Genomic DNA, 19,749 nt, shown 5'->3' with positions numbered 1-19,749 from the left:
TCCAAAAACTAGATCTTTGCTTTTTCCAATCTAGGTTTTCTTTAATGGGAATATTTTAATGTTTATTCATACTTTTTATACAACCAAATATAAAGGATATATGCAGTGGGTCGAGAATTTAATCCTTGAATCTTTCAAAGCACAAATTAAAAGCAATCAGAGACTTCCACTTCCAGGAAAATGGAATAGATATACTTTTCCCTATTCCTCTTGCTTAGTAAAACCAAAAACTTTACCAATTATATATATACAACAAACATAAGATGACTCTGAATGAAAAGGAGGTAGATTGGCCAGGGACCTTAAGACACAAGAAATGACATCGTGGTAAGTTCCCTGAGTTTTTGCTTTGCCACAAATATCCCAGACTTGGAGAAGACAGCAGCTGGGGAGACATCAGCAGGTGCAGAGGGCAAAAAGACCCAAATGAAAGCTTGTTCTCTCCAGCCAAAGGACCAGAAAAACTGCATCCTAACAAGACAGAAGACATTTAGATCATAATTGCTCTGCTCCAGCCAAATACCACAAAAAAAACTACAGTGCCTCCTTCTACTCCCCCAACAACACACACACACACACACACACACACACACACACACACTAGCAAAGGCCAAGCAGATAGCCTGTACTTCCAGTTTATAAGACCATTAAGTACGCATCTCCACATCCCAATTGGACTAGTGTCAGAGAATGCCACGTTGGCCAAATAGGGAGCCATAATGGTGTCAGTAGGGCCCACCTAGAGAGCCTAGATATCCACTCCCATCAGGCAGTATAGGGTGCTACTTACTCCTATTTCCCATTGGATGGTGTCACATGAGAACTTCTACCCCTACCCAGGCAGGTAAAAGTACATGGAAACACCAAAATTCCCACTGATCCAGTAGTCACTGCAGCTAAGGAAAGAGCTCTGGTAAAGTTTTAGACAAGAATCTTTGCATCTACAACCTAATACCACAGGGCTACAGTTCTCAAAGGCTGTGACTGACCTCTTAAAAAGTTCTCAGGACTTCAAAGAGCTTTTTGTTTATATCTATCAATATTGACCATATTGTAAATTAAAACTGAGAAACTTTTAAAATAAAGAACACACATGTACACCTTCTATAAATCCTCAGAGCAATGACTCTGAAAGGAGACATTTCTTATAACCTCTGGAAAACTCCATTCGTTCATAGGTGAATGACAGTGAAAAAGGCAAATAACATCAGGCTGTTATTTTGAAACTGTTTGACTTTGTAGACCCTTTCAAAGAGTCTCATGGATCCTGGACCACTCTCTGCAAACTGTTTAGTATAGGGGATACTATAAGCAAGTCCATGACACAGTGCCATAAATTATGAGGCATAGCTAGTAAGCAATTAAGTTAGAACAGAAGAGAAGAAGCCAACCATAGAATGACTAATAGATCTGATATTCAAAGTATGGTCCAAGGACCAGCAAATAGCATCTATATCTCCTGGGAATGTATTAGGTATCCAGAATCTCAGGCCCCTTCCTAAACCAAATGAATCAGAATCTTCATTTTTAACAAGACCTCAGGAGATTCGTAAGTGCATTAAAGTTTAAGAACTGTTGTAAACATTTTAAAACTTCGACTTTATCCTATCCATAAGGCAATAAAGAACCTAATCATGATAAAACAAATACCATCTAAAAGGTATTTGTTAGATCAAATGTGAAGGACATTTAACCCAAACAAATGCCTAAAATAATATTAGCATTACAGTCATAATTACATAATATTCAACATCTTTTTTTTTTTTACAAATAAATGAATGTTAATTTTGAATCTCTTACACAAGTCAAAACTTGAAAATCCAACCTATTCCTCAAACTATTTAACAAGGCTCAATGTATATTAGTTTCAGCTTGTTGCTACCTAAATTCCCTAGAATATCACCATGCCATTATTTTCCCAAAAATTCCTTCTCTCCCACCCATCCTCTATTTCCTTTACATTTACCGAGCAGTAATTTATTTATTGTAGGAGAGCAAAGAGGACACATTACCAATACTGTTTCATTAATGCCCAATAATGATCTTGCAGTTAGCAGACACTGAGACATCAGCTGACTGATCTTAGTATTTTACCATGAAAAAAATGGCAGTTTTTCAAGTAAAACTCTGGGGAGGAGGTGCATATAGATAAATGTGGTTAAGCTTCTTACAATGAATGTGAGATTCTGTACTACACGGAAGATGGTGTGCTACATGATGACGATGTTTTTTATTTGCTGTGCTTGGCCTAGGATTTGCAGTTTGCTATTAGGTTGCCATGGTAACATGCATCTGACAGACACTGAAGGATCCTACCTTTTAAAATAAAAATCACTCTGAAAAAAAAAATTAAAAAACATAAAAATCACTCTGTAATTTAATGATAATGAATTTTTAAAAACACATATGAATGTCCTGAGAGGTAGATACAAGTTAAAACAGTAAAATTGTTTCCAAAAGGCTGAACAGACATATAAATAGATGCAAAGAAAAATACTTCTAATATTCTGAAATACAAAAGGCAAAAAAAAAAAAAAAAATCTCCTCTGAGATTTTCAATACATCCTTAAAGCTCTTCATTTGTTTATTTAGAATAAAAAAGTCAGAATTAAGGAACATATCTCCTATCCCTCACTGGAGGCAAATCAGAGCAGAATAGTAACATATATACAACTATCAATAAAAAAATAAGTTGAAGAAGGAAAAATCAATAACCAAGAGTTCATTGCAGCAAGTGAATAGGAAATTTGATAGATCAAATACACTTCAACAGGATTATATAAATTTCTCAATTTTAAATTTTAACATGAGCCATCTAATAATTCCTACTTCCCATTAATACCCAAGTAAGAACCAAGGGCAGTGAGAACAGACAGAACTGAAATTATCAACAGAAAATGTGGTAAAAAATAAAGGAAAATTGCTGCTACATCTGTATCAGCTGTAGACTATTTACCTCATCTCCAATTCTGCCCCTCCCACCACCACCAACATACTAAATTCTGCATTAAACAATCTCATTTTTAATGTATGGAACTAATTAATTAAGCACACTGCTTAGGATATATCACAAAATCATAAGATGCAACACATAACAAGTAATACAAATATTTAAGTGAAAAAAATTCCTAAGTCTATCAAACAATTCTAGATCTGCAAAACTGGGAAACAGCAAGCATAGCATTTCAGATAATAAAATCTGAAAACTCAGACTTTATTTATTTATTTATTTATTTATAAGACTCATATATGTTATTTTTAATAACATCCTTGTAGCCTCAACCTGGAAGTCAAATAAGAGAGAGTGAATAGGGGCAAATAAGACCAGCCACTAAAGGGTGAGGGGGCAGTGCAGCAAAGCAGTGGCAGGATCAGGGATGAAAGGAACAGAAGAAACCAAGAGATGTAAAAGTATGGGTAAAGTGAGGGAGTAGCATTAATTTCCTTAAATATCTACTTACTACATGCTTAGCTTTTGAGATAAACAATTTATCTGCTTTGATCCTCAAAATCTTTATAAGTACTGCCCTTATTCTACAAAAAGGGATATTGAGACTCCAGGGGAAGACATTCTGCCCAGGCTTGTGTAGCTATACCTTAGTAGAGGTCCATCTAAACCCAGGTTTGCCAAAACCCAAAGTCAAACCTCTTCAATGCCTAGATTCCTCCAGGCATAAGCAACTGAGTTTGTTTATAGGCAGCAAAACTGGCTATTAATCTAGTCATCTTCTTATCTATCTTTGCTAATGTATAAAACTACAAAAAGAATTCTATTGTGATGTGTCCTTCTAATATTACTATTAAAACTTTGAGCTTTATAAAATCATTTTGTGTTTCATTTTTAGAAACAACCTTCACACAATGCTAAATGTCATTTTAAGTAGACAGTGCAGGTTTGGAAAGAAAAGGGATAAATAATACATTTATTTTGCTTGGAAACACTGAGTTTGAAGTGCGCCTATGACATTGCGAAGGAGAGGTCAATAGGCGGTAAAATATGCTCAGCAGTAGGAGTGGATTTGGGAGTGGTACTAAGAAAGCTACAGAAATTATTTTGAATTTGGTCACCAGGGAAAGTATGTTAAGTGCGAAAAAAATGTATCTCATTAACTAGTAAATGAGAATGGCAACATTAATATTAGTGACTCTACCTGACCCTCAAGGACCTGGACTTACTAGTGAGTGAGTGTGTGTGTGTAGAGAACTGTGACCAGTAACTGTGTTTTAACTATAATGCATATCATTACGGTAAAATTTGAGTTACTTGTTTATGGATTCCTGAAAATAAGTACAGCTTTGATTCACTTTTCTAACTTTAGTTTTAAAATAAGTCAAAATTTAGGCGTCAAAATTTAGGCAGGTTTTATATAAAATTCCACCTCTAGACACTTAGTAAAATTAGCCTTTGGGGAATAAAAACTGATTCTCACTTTAACAACTTTAATATACCATTTGTGCTTACCCTGTTGCCAGGTTCAATATTAAATGATGTATAATTATTACAGATAGAGATAGGGCTATAAATACCCTCCTCCCACCACACACACACATATTTAAGAATCCTGCGGTTAGGTACTACAGCTATTTTCCTCCAATTACAGAATAAGAAGGAAAACTTAAGAGAGGTGATACTCAAAAGCTCTGGGTCTCCCGACACTCATTCTCTTACATAAAAACATGTCTTTAAGGCAATGTTCTAGGGATCTCCCAATTTTCTGCACTCCTACCCATTCAGGAGAAGAAAATCTGAATACATATCTCAGCATAAGATTATCACTCTGTATTTCACACAGTACCAGAATCAGATAAAGTAAATCTAAGCAGAAGTTCTAATACGTTCCCTTCCAACCACACACCCATGGAACTACTACTACACCTAATACCTGCAGGCCAATGCACAGGCTATTGGGTTTTTTTTGTTTTTGTTTTGCTATTGAATATTTTAAAAGACAGCAGCCATCTAAAAGTTAGGGAGTTTGGACTTTTTTTTTTCTTCTTTGAATATACATTCCGCTACAGCCTGTCTTTAAAACACTCGCTTTTAATCTCCTACTCGTGAGATGTACAGGATAAGGAGAGCTCGCGTAAATTCTGCCTTCCAAGGTTTACACACAAAATAGCGGCTCTTTCCAGGAATTACCACAGTATTCTCTCAAGTCTTATTGGTCCTGCAGCCGTTTCTCTGGAGTCTTGGGTTCCACAATTCCCGGTCGGGATTCCTCTCCAGCTCGTTCCCACCAGAAAAAGAGGGAACAGAAATGCCACCACGCAACCTCCACACATGACAGTTTTAATTTTCTTCTAGATGATACAATCTGCGTTGTCATGACGCTGGGGCTCGACAACAAATCCAACCCAAGTGCTCATCGCCTACATCTCCTCGACAGACTAAGTTGCAGCCGCCGAGGGAGAGCCGGATGTCCGACCCCCCCTCCCCCCCCCCCCGACCCCGTCCCCTCAGGCGGCGACTCCCAGCCGAGGGCCGCCCGCGGCCGGGCGCTGGGTCCCACAGCCCGGCAGAGCCCGAGGAGGGGCCCACAGCGGCGACGAGCAAGTTTCCCGCGGTTCAGGGGACCCGTGTGCCCCGCAGAGACAGCCCGAAGGTCCCGGCCGGCGGACCCGTCCGCTCCGGCCCGCGGGGACACCCGGGGCGCCGCCGCCGCCGCTCGGGTGCCAGAGCCGCCACCAGGTGGGCTGGGGGGCGCCGGCCGAGGGGGCAGCGCCAGGGGACGGTTCCGGAGCCGGGGGGAGCGACAGCGCGCGCCCTCACCTTACCTCGAACAAGTCCAAGTCTCCCCGAGGAACCGGACCGGCGCGGCTGTGGCGCTGCGGCGGGGCGCTGAGGGCACCGTGGGGCGTCTCGGCCTCGGCCGGCCGCCGTTGGCCGCGGGGAACCGCGCGCCCGCGGCGGGAGGAGGCAGGAGGCTGGCTGCCCCGGCGCCCACCGCGGGACGCTCCGCGCCTGCGCCCCGCCCCCCCTCCCGCAGGGGCTCAGCCCGCGCGTGCGCGGTTCGGAGTTTTCGCGCCACTGGAGCCCAGGAGGAGGGGCCGGAAGTGCCCCTCTGCGGACGGGGAAGCGGGTAGGCACGCAGGGCTCGGCGTCGGCGGGACGCGCGGGGCCGACCGACTTGCCTAAGCGAAAGGGAAGACGAGTCGGAGTAGCCCGGCAACAGTTCCAAGCATGCGTAGAGCCGACCGGCTGGGCGCTGGGAAAGCCTGGCGAGAGAGGCGGTCGGGAGAGGGGACGGCTACTTCCCGGAAGAGGCGGGGCCACGTGGGGAGGCGCCGAATTAGAAGCGCGCCCCGCGGCCGCCCGCGTCGGGGTGCTGCGCCCCAAACGTTGGCCTTTGCTTAGGGCAAAAGGAGGGAAGGCATTTTCTTTTCTTTCCTTTTTAATTTTTTTTTTTTTTTTTAGAGAAAGTTTGTAAACCTGGAGGCAGCAACTGTTAGGATTCGGGCCAAAGTGGTAAATGACGGAGGGGGCGTCTTCCAAAACCGAGGAGAGAGGGTTGTCCGGGTAAGTCCCGCGGAGCGTCGGAGGCGGCCCTGCCCGCCTGGCCCCGCCGCTCCTCGCTCGCCCCTCTCCGCTGAGGCCGGTGCACCCCGGACGTCCTCCTCCCGGGCGCACCGTGGGGCGGCCCCCGACGTCCTCCTCCCGGGGCGCACCGTGGGGCGGCCCCCGACGTCCTCCTCCCGGGGCGCACCGTGGGGCGGCCCCCGACGTCCTCCTCCCGGGCGCACCGTGGGGCGGCCCCCGACGTCCTCCTCCCGGGCGCACGGTGGGGCGGCCCCCGACGTCCTCCTCCCGGGCGCACGGTGGGGCGGCCCCCGACGTCCTCCTCCCGGGCGCACTATGGGGCGGTCCCCGGACTGGACGTCCTCCTCCCGGGTACCTTGTGGGGCGGCCCCCGGACTGGACGTCCTTTCCGGGCGCACGGTGGAGCTACCCCTAGACGTCCTCCCCGGCACACTGTGGGGCGGCCCCTGGACGTCCTCCTGGGCACACTGTGGGGCGAATGCCCACACCCTATTCCAGGCCCAAGCGGACGTAATCACACTGGGGTTTTCCTTTTTTCATGATGTGCTCTGAAAATACTTCCATGATAGCAGTTACCTTAAGGCAGTGTGGTTAGTTACAGCCTTTAACCAGGGTGGCCGTGTAACCACCCCTCTTCCCCAAGAAATATCGGAACTAATGAGGTTCTAAGTTTCTTGGCGTAGTTTTCAGTGCTGTAGTCGCCCAGACATTAACCTGCCTCTTCTGCCTTTACACGGCTCCTCAAGTGATTACGTTGATCTAGTTAAATATTGTACCTCCTGTGTTCCGCAGCCTTCCCTTAGCGGATGGGAAAAAGTGGCATTTACCGCTACTCCGCTTCACCCCCAAATAGAGGACATTTCTGGGCTCCAGGAATGGAATTTTTCCATCGAAGTCACCTTTTGCTTCTAAAGATAATCAAATGTATATTGTTCCCATCGTGGCCCTTGCCATGGCACAATGAAAAGTAGGACCTGGTCAAACTAGACTAGAACACTGCAATATCTGGTCTCAATGGTTCCTCCCTGGTAAACAATGGGAAACGGTTGGGTGGTTTCTGCTCAGATGTCACTTCCTTTAGGAAGCCTTCCTTGATGCCCAATGTTGGGTGAGGTACGTAGTCTATGTACTTCTGTAGCTCACTCCTGGTACCTCTGCCTGTCCTTGTCACGTTGTTGTAATTGTCTTTTCACCTCTAGTTTCACTTGCCCTACTAAAACCCTTAAATGAAGGGATTTATCTCTCCTTACTGTTTCTAGCATCTAGAGTGCCTGGTACACAATAAGCATTTAATAAATATTTAATGATAATTTAAGTCTGAGGTATGTTATGCTTCAAAGTCTACACTAAATTCATAGGAAAATAAAACTGAAGAAATAATTTAAAAAACAGCATTAATTAGTGAAATTATGTGGAAATCCCATACAATCCAGTCTTGTCCTGAAATAAACCATTTACCTATCTTTATATGAAAACATAGTCTTGGGAATTGGGAAATTTAAAATGTTTCACTTTATCATTAAACAGTTTTTTCCTAATGTTTTTGCTTAAAACTGAAATAAAATTGGAAAACTGTTGGTTTAATAAAATGTGTATTTTTGCATAAATCAATCCACTGACCTCTTTTTATGTTCTTTAAAATTTGATTCATTACTGGAATTAGCAAGGTTCTGTGTTTTTCTCACCTCATTCAGTTTTATAATTAACCAATAAAAGCTTATTAGCTTTTAAGGAAGTTTTAGGAGCATAAATTGATTTATGGGCACCATATGGTTACATCAAAGGATTTGTTTTGTTTTAACCTGAAGTGGATTCCTGAGCCCTTTTTTTAAACTAGAAATTCATATTCTTTCTGTCAAGCAGTAGGATCTAGAATAGAGTGTTTTTATTGTAGTACAAACTACCAAAATTGTTCATGAAATTCAGAGACTATCAGAATCTTAGGGTTCATTTGGTGTAGTACCTCTCATTTTGTAGATGGGTTAAATGTCTTTCCAAGGTCATACAGCTTCAGTATTACATCCAAGACCAACATCCTAGGTTTCCATCCCAAGACAAGCGCTTTTCAGTAAACTAAATAAATTGAATACACTAATAGGTTATAAAGTTACTTACTGTGGGTTGTTCTGACTTTGTTGATTTACATGAAGTATTGTGCTGCATTAATTCTTAAGAATTGTTACTATGTTAATGAGACTTTATATGTAATATATATTGGCTGCAATACATATTGATGTCAATAAAACTATGACATTATAAAAGATGGGAACAGAGACTCACCATGTCCCACATCACAAATTTTTCAAATTAAGCAAGAAAAAATTATACATAGTTGTGAGTTTGATATATGTTGTATTTAAATTTTACTTAGTGTTGAGCTATTTTCAAGTAACCTCATCAGGTTGATCATGAACTCATTCAAAAACCATCTATTCTATCTCTGAGTGTAGTTGTACTTGAATATCTTAAAAGTTGTTGGATTCTGTCCCTTTTGGAACTTTATATCCTTTTATCATCTTACCGTTGCAACTTAATGTTCAGAGGAAGCGCTGGAGCAAAGAAAGTGGCATGGAGTGGAGAACTATAGACCGTGGGAATAGACATTTTGGATTAACTGCATTCTTAAAACGTGTTATTTTTCATAAAATACACATTTCACATAATTTTCCTCTTTCTGGTCTATTGGGATATTCTTTATGCTGCTTTTAGGAGTGATCTTCAAAAGGAACATGCATTTTAAACTTAACCAATTTAGATAGTAGATCTAATGACAATAATCCTAAAATAGGATTTTGAAATAATGGATTACATGTCAAACACTTAGGTAATTTTACTCTTTATTTATTTATTTTTGTGTGTGTGTTTTATAACTGGCTATAAGATAGCACCGTAAGTGAAGAAGTAAATTAACATGTGACAAACAGGAAGGTGATTTAATGTTTTAGGTTTTTAAACAGGATCACTTGGCTTCTTTGAGGAGAACAGTTGTGTGAGGGAGAAGAGTAGTAAAAAGAAGCAGGGAGGCCAGTTGGGAGACTTACTTATATACAGGCAATGCCAGGGGATTTTCATTAGCAATGGGGATTTCAGGGGCACCAGGGTGGCTCAGTGGTTGAGCATCTACCTTTGGCTCAAGTCATGATCCTGGGGTCCTGGGATCGAGTCTCACATCAGGCTCCCCACAGAGAGCCTGCTCTTCTCTCTGCCCATGTCTCTGCCTCTTTATATCTCTCATGAATAAATACATAAAGTCTTTTTTAAAAAATGAGGATTTCAGATATATTTTGAAGGTAGAGGATTTGCTGGTAGAGCGGGTATTGGGGAGCAAAGTAAAGAATCAAGGAGGACTGCTGAGTTTTTGGTCTAAGCAACTGGAAATCAAAGTTTTAAGGAGATGTGGTGGAATCAATAGTTAAATGCATATTATGCATCCACATGAAGGCAAAGTAGGCAAATCTAGTTAAGTGCCCACAGGAGATGGCAGATGAAGTGGGATAAATAATATTAGGGAGAATGGAGAAGAGTTTACTATAGAGTCTTCAAAGGAGGCTCAGCAATAATGTGCTTTCTAGTGTAGTCTGCCTCTGCCTCTAAAAATACTCTTCCTATAATTCCTTCTGCTCACTTTCCAATTCCCATGCCCACCACCCACACCTTTTTAATATGTTGTTTGGCATTGTTCTAATTCATTATTTTCTAGTTAAAAGTAGTGAAAGCTTTATAAAGCCTTGTAATTCAAGAAGGTCTAATAGAAGTTCATTCAAGTTACTCAGAGAAAAAGATTCTTTGGGGCATGTCATAGAAGCTAGCTCCTATAAGATGTCCCCTTGATTCCTATCATTCAGAGAAAAGTGGAAAAAATAGCACAGTTCACAGTAGCAACAATTCTACGCTAATGAAAGAAACTGAGGCAAGCATTACTATTTAATAGGTGTGTACTTGGGGAGCAGAAGAGAGACTCCCATCTTTTTCAAATCCATCTCAATAGATACACGGAGACTGTAAGGTGAAATATCAAAGTTGTTCTAAAAGCTTTGAGATAGATTTTTAAAATATAGTGACCAAAAAGATTGGCAAGGAAAGAGACAGTTTTCTGGAAAATACCACATAACTCAGGAAAAGTGGAGAAAAAAAAACACTTTAGCTCAGAGACAGTAACTCAAATTTTGCTGTCTGGGAACCAATAGATAATTGTTACTTTTCTTTTTGCCTACATTGTTCATAACAGTTGTGTTTAAGTAGCTATTGTTACAACTTTGTAGTGTTCCCTCACATTTTAATAAAGGAATAGCCAAAATAGATGCCCCAGATAGACACTACTTACAACTGTTCAACTACCAGTGCTGGTTGTTTTGTAACATAACTGTGGATTCTTTAAACCAGGTTTATTCTGACAAAAGAAAATAAAATAGCATGAATTAAGTTTTAAGTGTAATAATCATGTTACATTAAAATACTATTTATGGGCTTAGTTGAAAGCCCTCTTGATTAAGTGATCCAATCTGTGGAATTTTAATGTTTTAATAGAATCAGTTCCAGCCCTATTTTTTTTCCCAGCCTTATTTTTTTCCAGGCTTCGCTACTCTAGTGAATAGTATTCCATTAAAGTCTTTACAAAATGTTCCTAGTGTTTAGAGAACTACAGTTGTTAAAAAAAAGTCTACTTCATCAATATCTGTTTTTTTTTCTATAATCCTCAGAAGAAATATAATATGCATTGCAGTCCTGTACATAAATGTGTGTTTATCTATGCCATCATAAATAACACTGCACTAGATGGCAATCTTCATTCATTATTATTTACTTATATATGTTTAGTCAACTCATGTAATGAAACATTAGAGGTAAGACAGTAAGGAAGGAACCTGTGAGCAGGAAAGACCAGAGGAAAAAATGTGAATTGCCTAAGTCCACGTGACTAGCTCCTACACAATCTGAAGGAAACCAGAAAAATGTGAATCTCTCATCCTAAAAAAGCCATTCTCAAGACAAATTTGATGTGAGGTACTCTATATAAGTTTGCAGAAACTGGCTTTTTAATTTGACCCATGAACTATGGTCATATTTGGTCTCCATATTTAGGCAAGAAGTAAACCAATCTAAAGATTTCTAGTTTTATTTCCCCAACGTTTTTCAGATAGGATCATACTTTTTAATTTTTTTTTAATTTGAAAAGTAATATATGCCTATGATTATTTAAAAGATTAACACAAAGGGGGTATACTTTGAAGAGTAATTATTCTTCCCCTTCCTAAACTATAGTCATCCCTGATATAGAACCTATTTTGTATCTGTTTTCATTTTAAAACTTGGAGACTGCTTGCACATGTAGATCTATCCTTTTTTTTTTCTGCTGCATTATCTATTCTATTCAAACACCATAATTTATTAAAGAAATTCCTCTATTGATGGACATTTGGTTCTTCTCATTGTTTTGCTATTATAGACAATGCTGCAATCGATACCCTTTTATATAAATCTGCTCACAGCTAAGAGCGTATCTTAAATTCCTGGGAGAGCTTTTGCTAATCAGAAGATAACCTGCATTTAAAATTTTGACAGCTAGAGTCAGGGTCACATTTAAATGAAATGTGATAAGTTACAATATTCCTCCAGAGAGAGAAATTGCATAATTTCCTTCAATAGCCATCCCTTCCAGTATACAACTTGAATCACAAATAGAAAACCAAACTGTCAACAAGAAATGTCCCTCTCAGACTTTCTCCTTCTGAATTTTATGCATTCTGATGTTTAAGAATATAAAAGTCTCATTCCCTTTCATAATAATGACTTACAAAAGTGTGTCCCCACTCTTTGTCCAGAGTTAACTACAACTTTATACATTAATGGAGACAAAACCTTATCTTTAAATTAATGCCACCGTGCAACATTCAACCAGAGGGGCTTTTTATGTGAAACTGACTACTAAATGCTTTAGACTTTGAATTTAAATGTGTATATTTTTCTTTGTAAAGTGACCTATCAGTAAATATTGGTGCAGTTCTGTATTTTGAAAATGAATACACAATATTTACAGTGACCCTGACCACGTTATAAAATTAAGATTCAGAAAAGTGCAGAGAAAATAACACTCCAGCATTTATTTTCTTTGCAGCCATGTGTGATTTGAGAAAATTTGCTTTGGTTGTGGGATCTGTTAAATAGATGAGACAGTATTTTTTTTATTTGGAGTGACTTTGCCCTGGTTTTACTTCGATGCATGGTGATGACTTTTGCAGTATTTTTTGTATCCTACCTGTGTTTCTGGAATGAATTAAGGTCATTATTCAGAGAATGATAATCTAGATTATGTTTGTAGAGTCAGACTGAATCTTCATTGCAATTACATAATACTCTCATCAAATATTTAAAAAATTAAGAGAAAGATATAGATGTTTAGTAAGGAAAAACTAGACTACAGAAGATACCAAAGCACACCAGAATAGCAGAGTTTAGGTCAATTTTGTTTTTAAAATGTTTTGTATGCTGAAGAATTTAGTATTAGTTTTCTTTGAATAGTGGCACTATAGGTGATTTAAAATTTTTTGTTCTTCTAAAAGATATTTTATTTTTCTACAGTGAGCACGTGTGATCTTGCAATTTGAAGAACTAATGATTTTTTAAAACGATAATTCCATATGCCTCCAGCTTTCCATTTTCTGTCCTACCCTATCCCTCCTCATTTTTCATCATACTTTTCTTTCATTGACCCCTTGGGTTTTGGGGGGATTTTTTTTAGTTGTTTGCATGCTTCTTTGCTTTTGTTTTTTTGTTTTTCCTGGTTATGATAGAGAACTAGTCCTATTCTCCCTTTAGGTATGTATATCAAGGAGTGACTTCTTAAGAAGACATACGATTTGCAGCATCCCTGGTACCCATCTCTGCATTTGTCATCTCTTGTTAACAGCTGGAACAAAGCCCGTTACTATGTTTGGGTCTCTTTCTCCTTTTCTAAATTTCATGTAATGTTAATGTAACCATGTGAGAAATATTATTCTCAACCACTGCTAAGGAGAACATAGACAAGAAGAGAAAATGAGGAGGGATAAGACCATTGACATTTGAGTTACATTAAATTTAAATATAACTTTGTTTTTCAGTACTACAGAGAAACCCATATTTGGTGATGAGTAGGTTTAATGAACAAACTTAGCATGGTACAATTTGCAATTAACTTTTTAAAGTATTTATTTATTCATGAGAGACACACAAAGAAAGAGGCAGAGACATAGGTAGAGGGAGAAGCAGGCCCCACACAGGGAGTCTAATGTGGACTCAATCCCAGGACCCTGGGATCACACCCTGAGCTAAAGGCAGACTGCTGAACCACTGAGCCAACCAGCGGTCCACAAATAACTTTTAATCCATTAGATACATCAATATTTTTGTAGCTAGTAAATCAGTTACTACCACTATTAATGTTTCACATGTTCTTGACTCATTCCAAAAAGCTGACAAGGAGAATTCTCTATTTTTGAATTATCCTAAACAAACACAGAATACATTATTTGAATTTCGGTTCTAAGCTTCCGTGTCTTTTAACAGTCTTATGAAGTGTGTTTCAAGTAACATCAGGTAATCACCAGAATGGGAGTGAACGACTTGTGGCAAATTTTGGAGCCTGTTAAGCAGCACATCCACTTGCATCATCTTTGTGGGAAAACCATTGCAGTTGATCTGAGTCTCTGGGTATGTGAAGCACAGACAGTCAAAAAAATGATTGGAACAGTCATGAAGCCCCACCTCAGGTATATAATAAAAGTCCTTAGTATATAAATGTAGGATTGCATAAGCAGCTGATGTCTTGGTTTTGTTTCCACTTTGTTTTTTTGTTGTTCTTGCTTTATGTTTTGAGATTTTAAAATACACTAACACGTTTCTATCTCTAAATCAGTGACACAAATCTGTACTTCCTATCCTTTGAGTTCCAGATTCACAGACCTAGCTGCCTACTTAATGTATCCACTAGGAAACTGTAGTGACTAGAAGCCAGAAGTTTGCGAGCCATTCTCTGTTTGACCCCTCCTTACATCCAATCTATCAGGAAGTCTTGCCAGCTCTACTTGCAAAATACACCTTGTGTTCATAAATTCTGTTGATGTTCAGAGATATCACCTCATTATATGCCACCATCCTCTTTATCTATACTGAAATGACATATTCAGGAGTTTTCCTTCCTGAGCTCCAGACCTCCTCTGTCTCTAAACCATTTTCCATGTGCACTTAGAACAATCAAAAATTGCTCTTGCTTAAAAACATTCAATGATTTCTCAGTGATTGCATATAACTTTTTTGATACTAGTCTGATGTTCTTGCCATTAGGTCATACTGCTGTGTTGACTTTGCTATCTGTATATGATGATTAATGTATTACTAATTTTTATATTTCAGGAATTTATTTTTTCGTATCTCATATTTAACACTAATGGATGTAAAACTGGTATTCGTTATGGAAGGGGAACCCCCGAAGCTGAAAGCTGATGTCATGAGCAGGAGGAATCAGATTCGGTATGGGCCTTCTGGAAAAACATGGTCTCAAAAAGCAGGGAGATCACATTTTAAATCAGTCTTAAAAGAGGTAAATGTTTAGATATCATTCAATAATTCTGATTTGAGTTAGAGATTACATTTTACTCTGATAAATGTTGTTATATATAATCATCTTTAATACTCACTAACCTTACTATAAATAGGATAGAGAAGAGAGTTTATTTTTTTATTGTTATTTATTTATTTATTTTTTTTGAGAAGAGGGTTTATATTCTAACCTAAGCTTAAGCCCAGCTCTGGTGCATAAAAATTCTGAGACGTTGAGCAAGATTTTTAAAATTATATCTGCCTCACTTTCTACCCTGTGTAATGCTAATAGACTTTGCAGGGATGTGGTGAAAATATCTAATATATAAAGCAACTACTACATAGTAGGGAGTTGATACATGTTACCTATTATGTTTTTCCTTAAAAGAATTTCCCAGACTAGAGGTCTAATTAATTTAAACTTCACTCGTTCAGGATTAATAATAGTTTATATATAGAAAACATATTTGGCTATCCTTAGGACTTTGTAATTTTTAAAAGAACTTATTGTTATATTTTTTTTTAAGAGAGAGAGAGAGCAAGTGGGGGACGGGAAGGTGCAGGAGAGAAAAAGGGAGAGAAAGAATCCACATGTTGTGCTTACGCCAACACAGGGCTCCATCTCACGACCCTAAGATCATGACATGAGCTGAAATTGAGTTGCACACTTAACCCACTGAGCCACTCAGGTGGCTCGTAAAATGTATATTTTTATAAAAGTTAAGGAGAAATCATCTATACTAAAATAAAATATATAATTAAAACAATAGCAACTATTATTTTTGCCTCTTTTTAACTGTATATATTTTTCTAAACTTGCCATAATAGTGCACAAATGGTTTTTTTATTATTATTTTGAGAGAGAGAGAGAGTGTGTGCCGGTGCCTGTGCACATGTGCACGGTTGGGGCAGGGGGGTGGGTGGCACCAGAGGGAGAAGGGAAGAGAGAATCTTAAGCAAGTTCCCTGTCCAGTGTGGAGCCCATGTGGGGCTCGATCTCACAACCCCGAGATCATGACCTGAGCTGAAATCAAGAGTTTGACACTTAACTGACTTAGCCACCCAGGTGCCCCCACAATTAACTTGTATCTTGGATTTGTAACTTAGCTTATAGTACCCACATTTCCTTTTGCTACATTCTATCCAAATCCATAATTTGTAATGGTTGTGCAATGTGTATGAAATACTATAAAGAGCTATGAAATCATCCCCCATGATTATATATAATGTTTACTTTTCATTCTTCTCTATTATTTGTGAAATTATAATTTCACTTGGGATTTTAAGATAAATTACCCAAAGTGGGATGGATAGACCAAAGTTTAGAAATGATTTTATAGTTCTCACCAATCACTTTCCACCAGCACAGATATGAGATAATGCAATTTCAGTACACCTGAGGAACATTGGTGGTAAGAGATTTATCTTTGTATTCTTTAGTAAACAAAGATACTTCTTTCTTTATGTAATACATATAAATACACATAGTACATATTTAATATGTATTGGTCTTTTAATGGTGAGGTTAAACATTTTAGTTTTTGGCATCTCAGTTGATAAATGGCCATTGTGTCTTTGCCTGAAAAATCTTTGGAGGTTTTAATTATTTTTTTTTTTGTTCAAGTTCTTTGTGTTAGAGATATAAACTTTTCTATCATATTTGCTTTTAATTCATATCTCCATTTTTCTTTTGCATCATGGTTAAAATTTTCATTCTTTTTAAAAGATATTACATGAAATAACAATCATTTTTCTCTTAAAATTTTATTTTCTATTCCTATGTGATCTTTAAAATGGTTTTCAATTAGTGATTTTTCTACCTTAATGACTATCAGTAGTTGAAGAAAATATCTGTACTGGATTCTAGTTATTTCTTACATAGTCTGTTCCTGGAAATATCCATGACCCACATACATTCAGGGCATTAAATACCCAGTCTAAAGCAAAAAGATGCCCATCTCTTCTTGAGAAAACTGCTGCATTTCTATTTCGTTCTTACAGTGATTGTGATGTTCTTAAGCATTTTGTGTCAGTGGTCACTGTTCCCTAAATGAATAAAAAACTCATTTTCATATCTCTGTACCCTCAATTACCAGACCCTACGTCCTAATAACCCACTGCCATCTTTTAGGTATAAGCATGAAACACAAAATAGTCTTTCTCCAACACCACTCCACATGATAGAGATTTACAGTAGGGAAATTTACAAATTCTGTCCTGGTTTTTGAAGAGTTGGAATGGCAAATAATGCAGGAATTTGAAATACTTCCAGACTCTCTTCTTTATTATGAAAGGATCTTTCTTTTCTTTCTTTCTCTCTTTCTTCTTTCTCTGTCTTCTTTCTTTCTTTCTTCCTTTCCTTCCTTCCTTCCTTCCTTCCTTCCTTCCTTCCTTCCTTCCTTCTTTCTCTTTTAAAGATTTATTTATTTGAGAGAAAAAGAAAGGGAGCACAAATGGGGGAGGGGCAGAGGGAGAGGGAGAAGCAGACTCCCCACTGAGCAGAGAGCTGGACACAGGGCTCCATCCCAAGACCCTGAAATCATGATCTGAGCTGAAGGCAGAAGTTTAACAGACTGAGCCACCAAGGTGCCCCTGAAAGGATATTTCTTATTTAGAGGAAGGCAGAGGTAACATCTGTAACAATACTATCTCCCTAAAGTCACCCAGCCAGAGTCTTGGAAAATAGCCTTTTTTCCAACATAGTACTTTGTCTAACATCTATAACAAAACTATCTCCCTAAAGTCACCCAGCCAGAGTCTTGGAAAATTGCCTTTTTTCCAACATAGTACTTTGTCTTTTTGAACCGCATCCACCTTGGGCAACATCTGGCAAAGGTTTTTATTATGTAATATAGCATGCAAGCAATCAGTTAAAGCGAAAGATATTTATAATATCAGTTTCTAGAAACTACAGGTAAAAAGCCTCTTTTCCTCACCATACCCAGTATTTCTCATTGTAAAGTGCAAGAACATCAAGAAAGAATGCTCTAGGCTCTAAGGCTAGACTATAAGTTCATCTGGATTCAACTCATAACACAAAGGAAGCTCTTAGAGAAATATTTATAAATCAGCAAATTGATAAGAACAATCTGCATAGATATTAGATTTCTGGGAGCAAATCAACAACTGGTCCCTGTGTGGTTTCCCACAACATTAGAGTTTCATTGTACAGGCATGATAGAGGAAAAGAAGAGACTTGTAACATCTCAAGTAAAATTTGATAGTAGCATCTTCTTTGGAAGAGCTCATATTACCTTGGCCATCATGTGAGAAGAATTTTTATAGTTTTGCAGATGTAAATCTTAAGGTGATTAATTATTAATCATTTAAAAAGATATTTCTTTTAAATCTTGAGATAACATTGAACAAAACTGAAAGTTGAATATTTAGTATTTTGTCTAAAATGTAACTTTTTGTAAAGATTTTATTTGTTTATTAGAGAGAGAGAACGAGCAGGGGAGAGGGACAGAGGGAGACAGTGAAGCAGACTCTCCACTGAGCAGGGAGCCCGATGTGGGGCTCAACCCTAGGACCCAGGATCATGACCAGAACCAAAGGCAGACACTTAACCAACTGAGCCACCCAGGCACCCCTAAAATGTAATTTTAAAATTACTCTTTAATTGAATGTGGATTGCTTTTTAATTGACAATTTTGTTAAGTTTTCATTATAGAAAATTTTAGGTCAATATAAAAGTAACCCATCATCAATCTGAAACAATTACCAACTCTTGGCCAATCTTGCATTATCAGTGTCCCCACTCATTGCCTACTCCCATGTCTTTCTGAAGCAAATCCCAGACATAATATTGCCTTAGTCTCAATATTTCAGAATCTTTGTTAAAAGATGAGGACTCTTAAAAAATAGATGAAAACATAACCACAATACATTTCTTATCATCACATCTAAAGTTTAGCATATATTCTTTAATGCCATAAAGTATTCACTATTCAAATTTCCAGTTGTATCTTAAATATCATAATTTGTAAAATGCCTAAGTAGTTACTATTAATATTTGGAATACTGAAGTCAGTTAAACACTGAAAAAAAAAAAAAGTAAAAATGTTCTTAGTTTTCTTGCACCTATGTTTTCTTTTCAGTGTCTCGATATGCTGGAATGCTTAGGAATTCCCTGGGTCCAAGCTGCTGGGGAAGCTGAAGCCATGTGTGCTTATCTTAATGCCAGTGGTCATGTAGATGGCTGTCTCACTAATGATGGAGATGCTTTCCTCTATGGTGCCCAGACCGTTTATAGGAATTTCACTATGAATACCAAGGTACTTTTCTTTCTCTTTTTCAGCATTTGTTTCACAAGGTACCTTTTTTAAAGGAATTATTAAATGATTAAATGAAATAATACGTGTAAAACACCATAATGCCCGGCACATAGCGGTTGCTAAATGAAATGCAGTATTGTTACAAATATTGATAATTGATATTCATTTTCTCTGAAATGTGGATTTCTCTCCAAAAGGCTTGATTTGTTTCACATGGTTTAATTCTAAATCAGTTTCAATAATATATTATAAAAATACATATGAAATACCTTGCTTTGACCTATAACTTCCATTTTTAGTAATTTATCCTCAGATACCTCTGAATATGCAAGAGGAGATGTACAAGGATGTTAATCG

The 19,749-nt window shown here is 38.5% G+C and overlaps 2 protein-coding genes across 2 annotated transcripts in view; one reads left to right on the top strand and one right to left on the bottom strand.

Moving 5' to 3' along the window:
- Positions 1–5,971, bottom strand: part of SMC6 (structural maintenance of chromosomes 6) — a 71,451-nt gene extending 65,480 nt beyond the window's left edge. The window contains exon 1 of the mRNA XM_072767666.1: positions 5,776–5,971. The gene's annotated coding sequence lies outside the window, so the exon portion shown is untranslated. The remainder of the gene's footprint in view (positions 1–5,775) is intronic.
- Positions 5,972–5,993: 22 nt separating this feature from the next.
- The window catches only part of GEN1 (GEN1 Holliday junction 5' flap endonuclease), a 32,963-nt gene continuing 19,207 nt past the window's right edge, over positions 5,994–19,749 (top strand). The window contains exons 1-5 of the mRNA XM_026014949.2: positions 5,994–6,080; positions 6,416–6,517; positions 14,084–14,286; positions 14,930–15,116; positions 19,216–19,392. Of these exons, the coding sequence (XP_025870734.2) occupies positions 14,126–14,286; positions 14,930–15,116; positions 19,216–19,392 (525 nt within the window). The 5' untranslated portion in view covers positions 5,994–6,080; positions 6,416–6,517; positions 14,084–14,125. The remainder of the gene's footprint in view (positions 6,081–6,415; positions 6,518–14,083; positions 14,287–14,929; positions 15,117–19,215; positions 19,393–19,749) is intronic.

The sequence above is a fragment of the Vulpes vulpes genome, chromosome 8, assembly GCF_048418805.1.
Source record: "Vulpes vulpes isolate BD-2025 chromosome 8, VulVul3, whole genome shotgun sequence".
Taxonomy (NCBI): domain Eukaryota; kingdom Metazoa; phylum Chordata; class Mammalia; order Carnivora; family Canidae; genus Vulpes; species Vulpes vulpes.
This window is presented reverse-complemented; position numbering and strand designations above follow the sequence as displayed.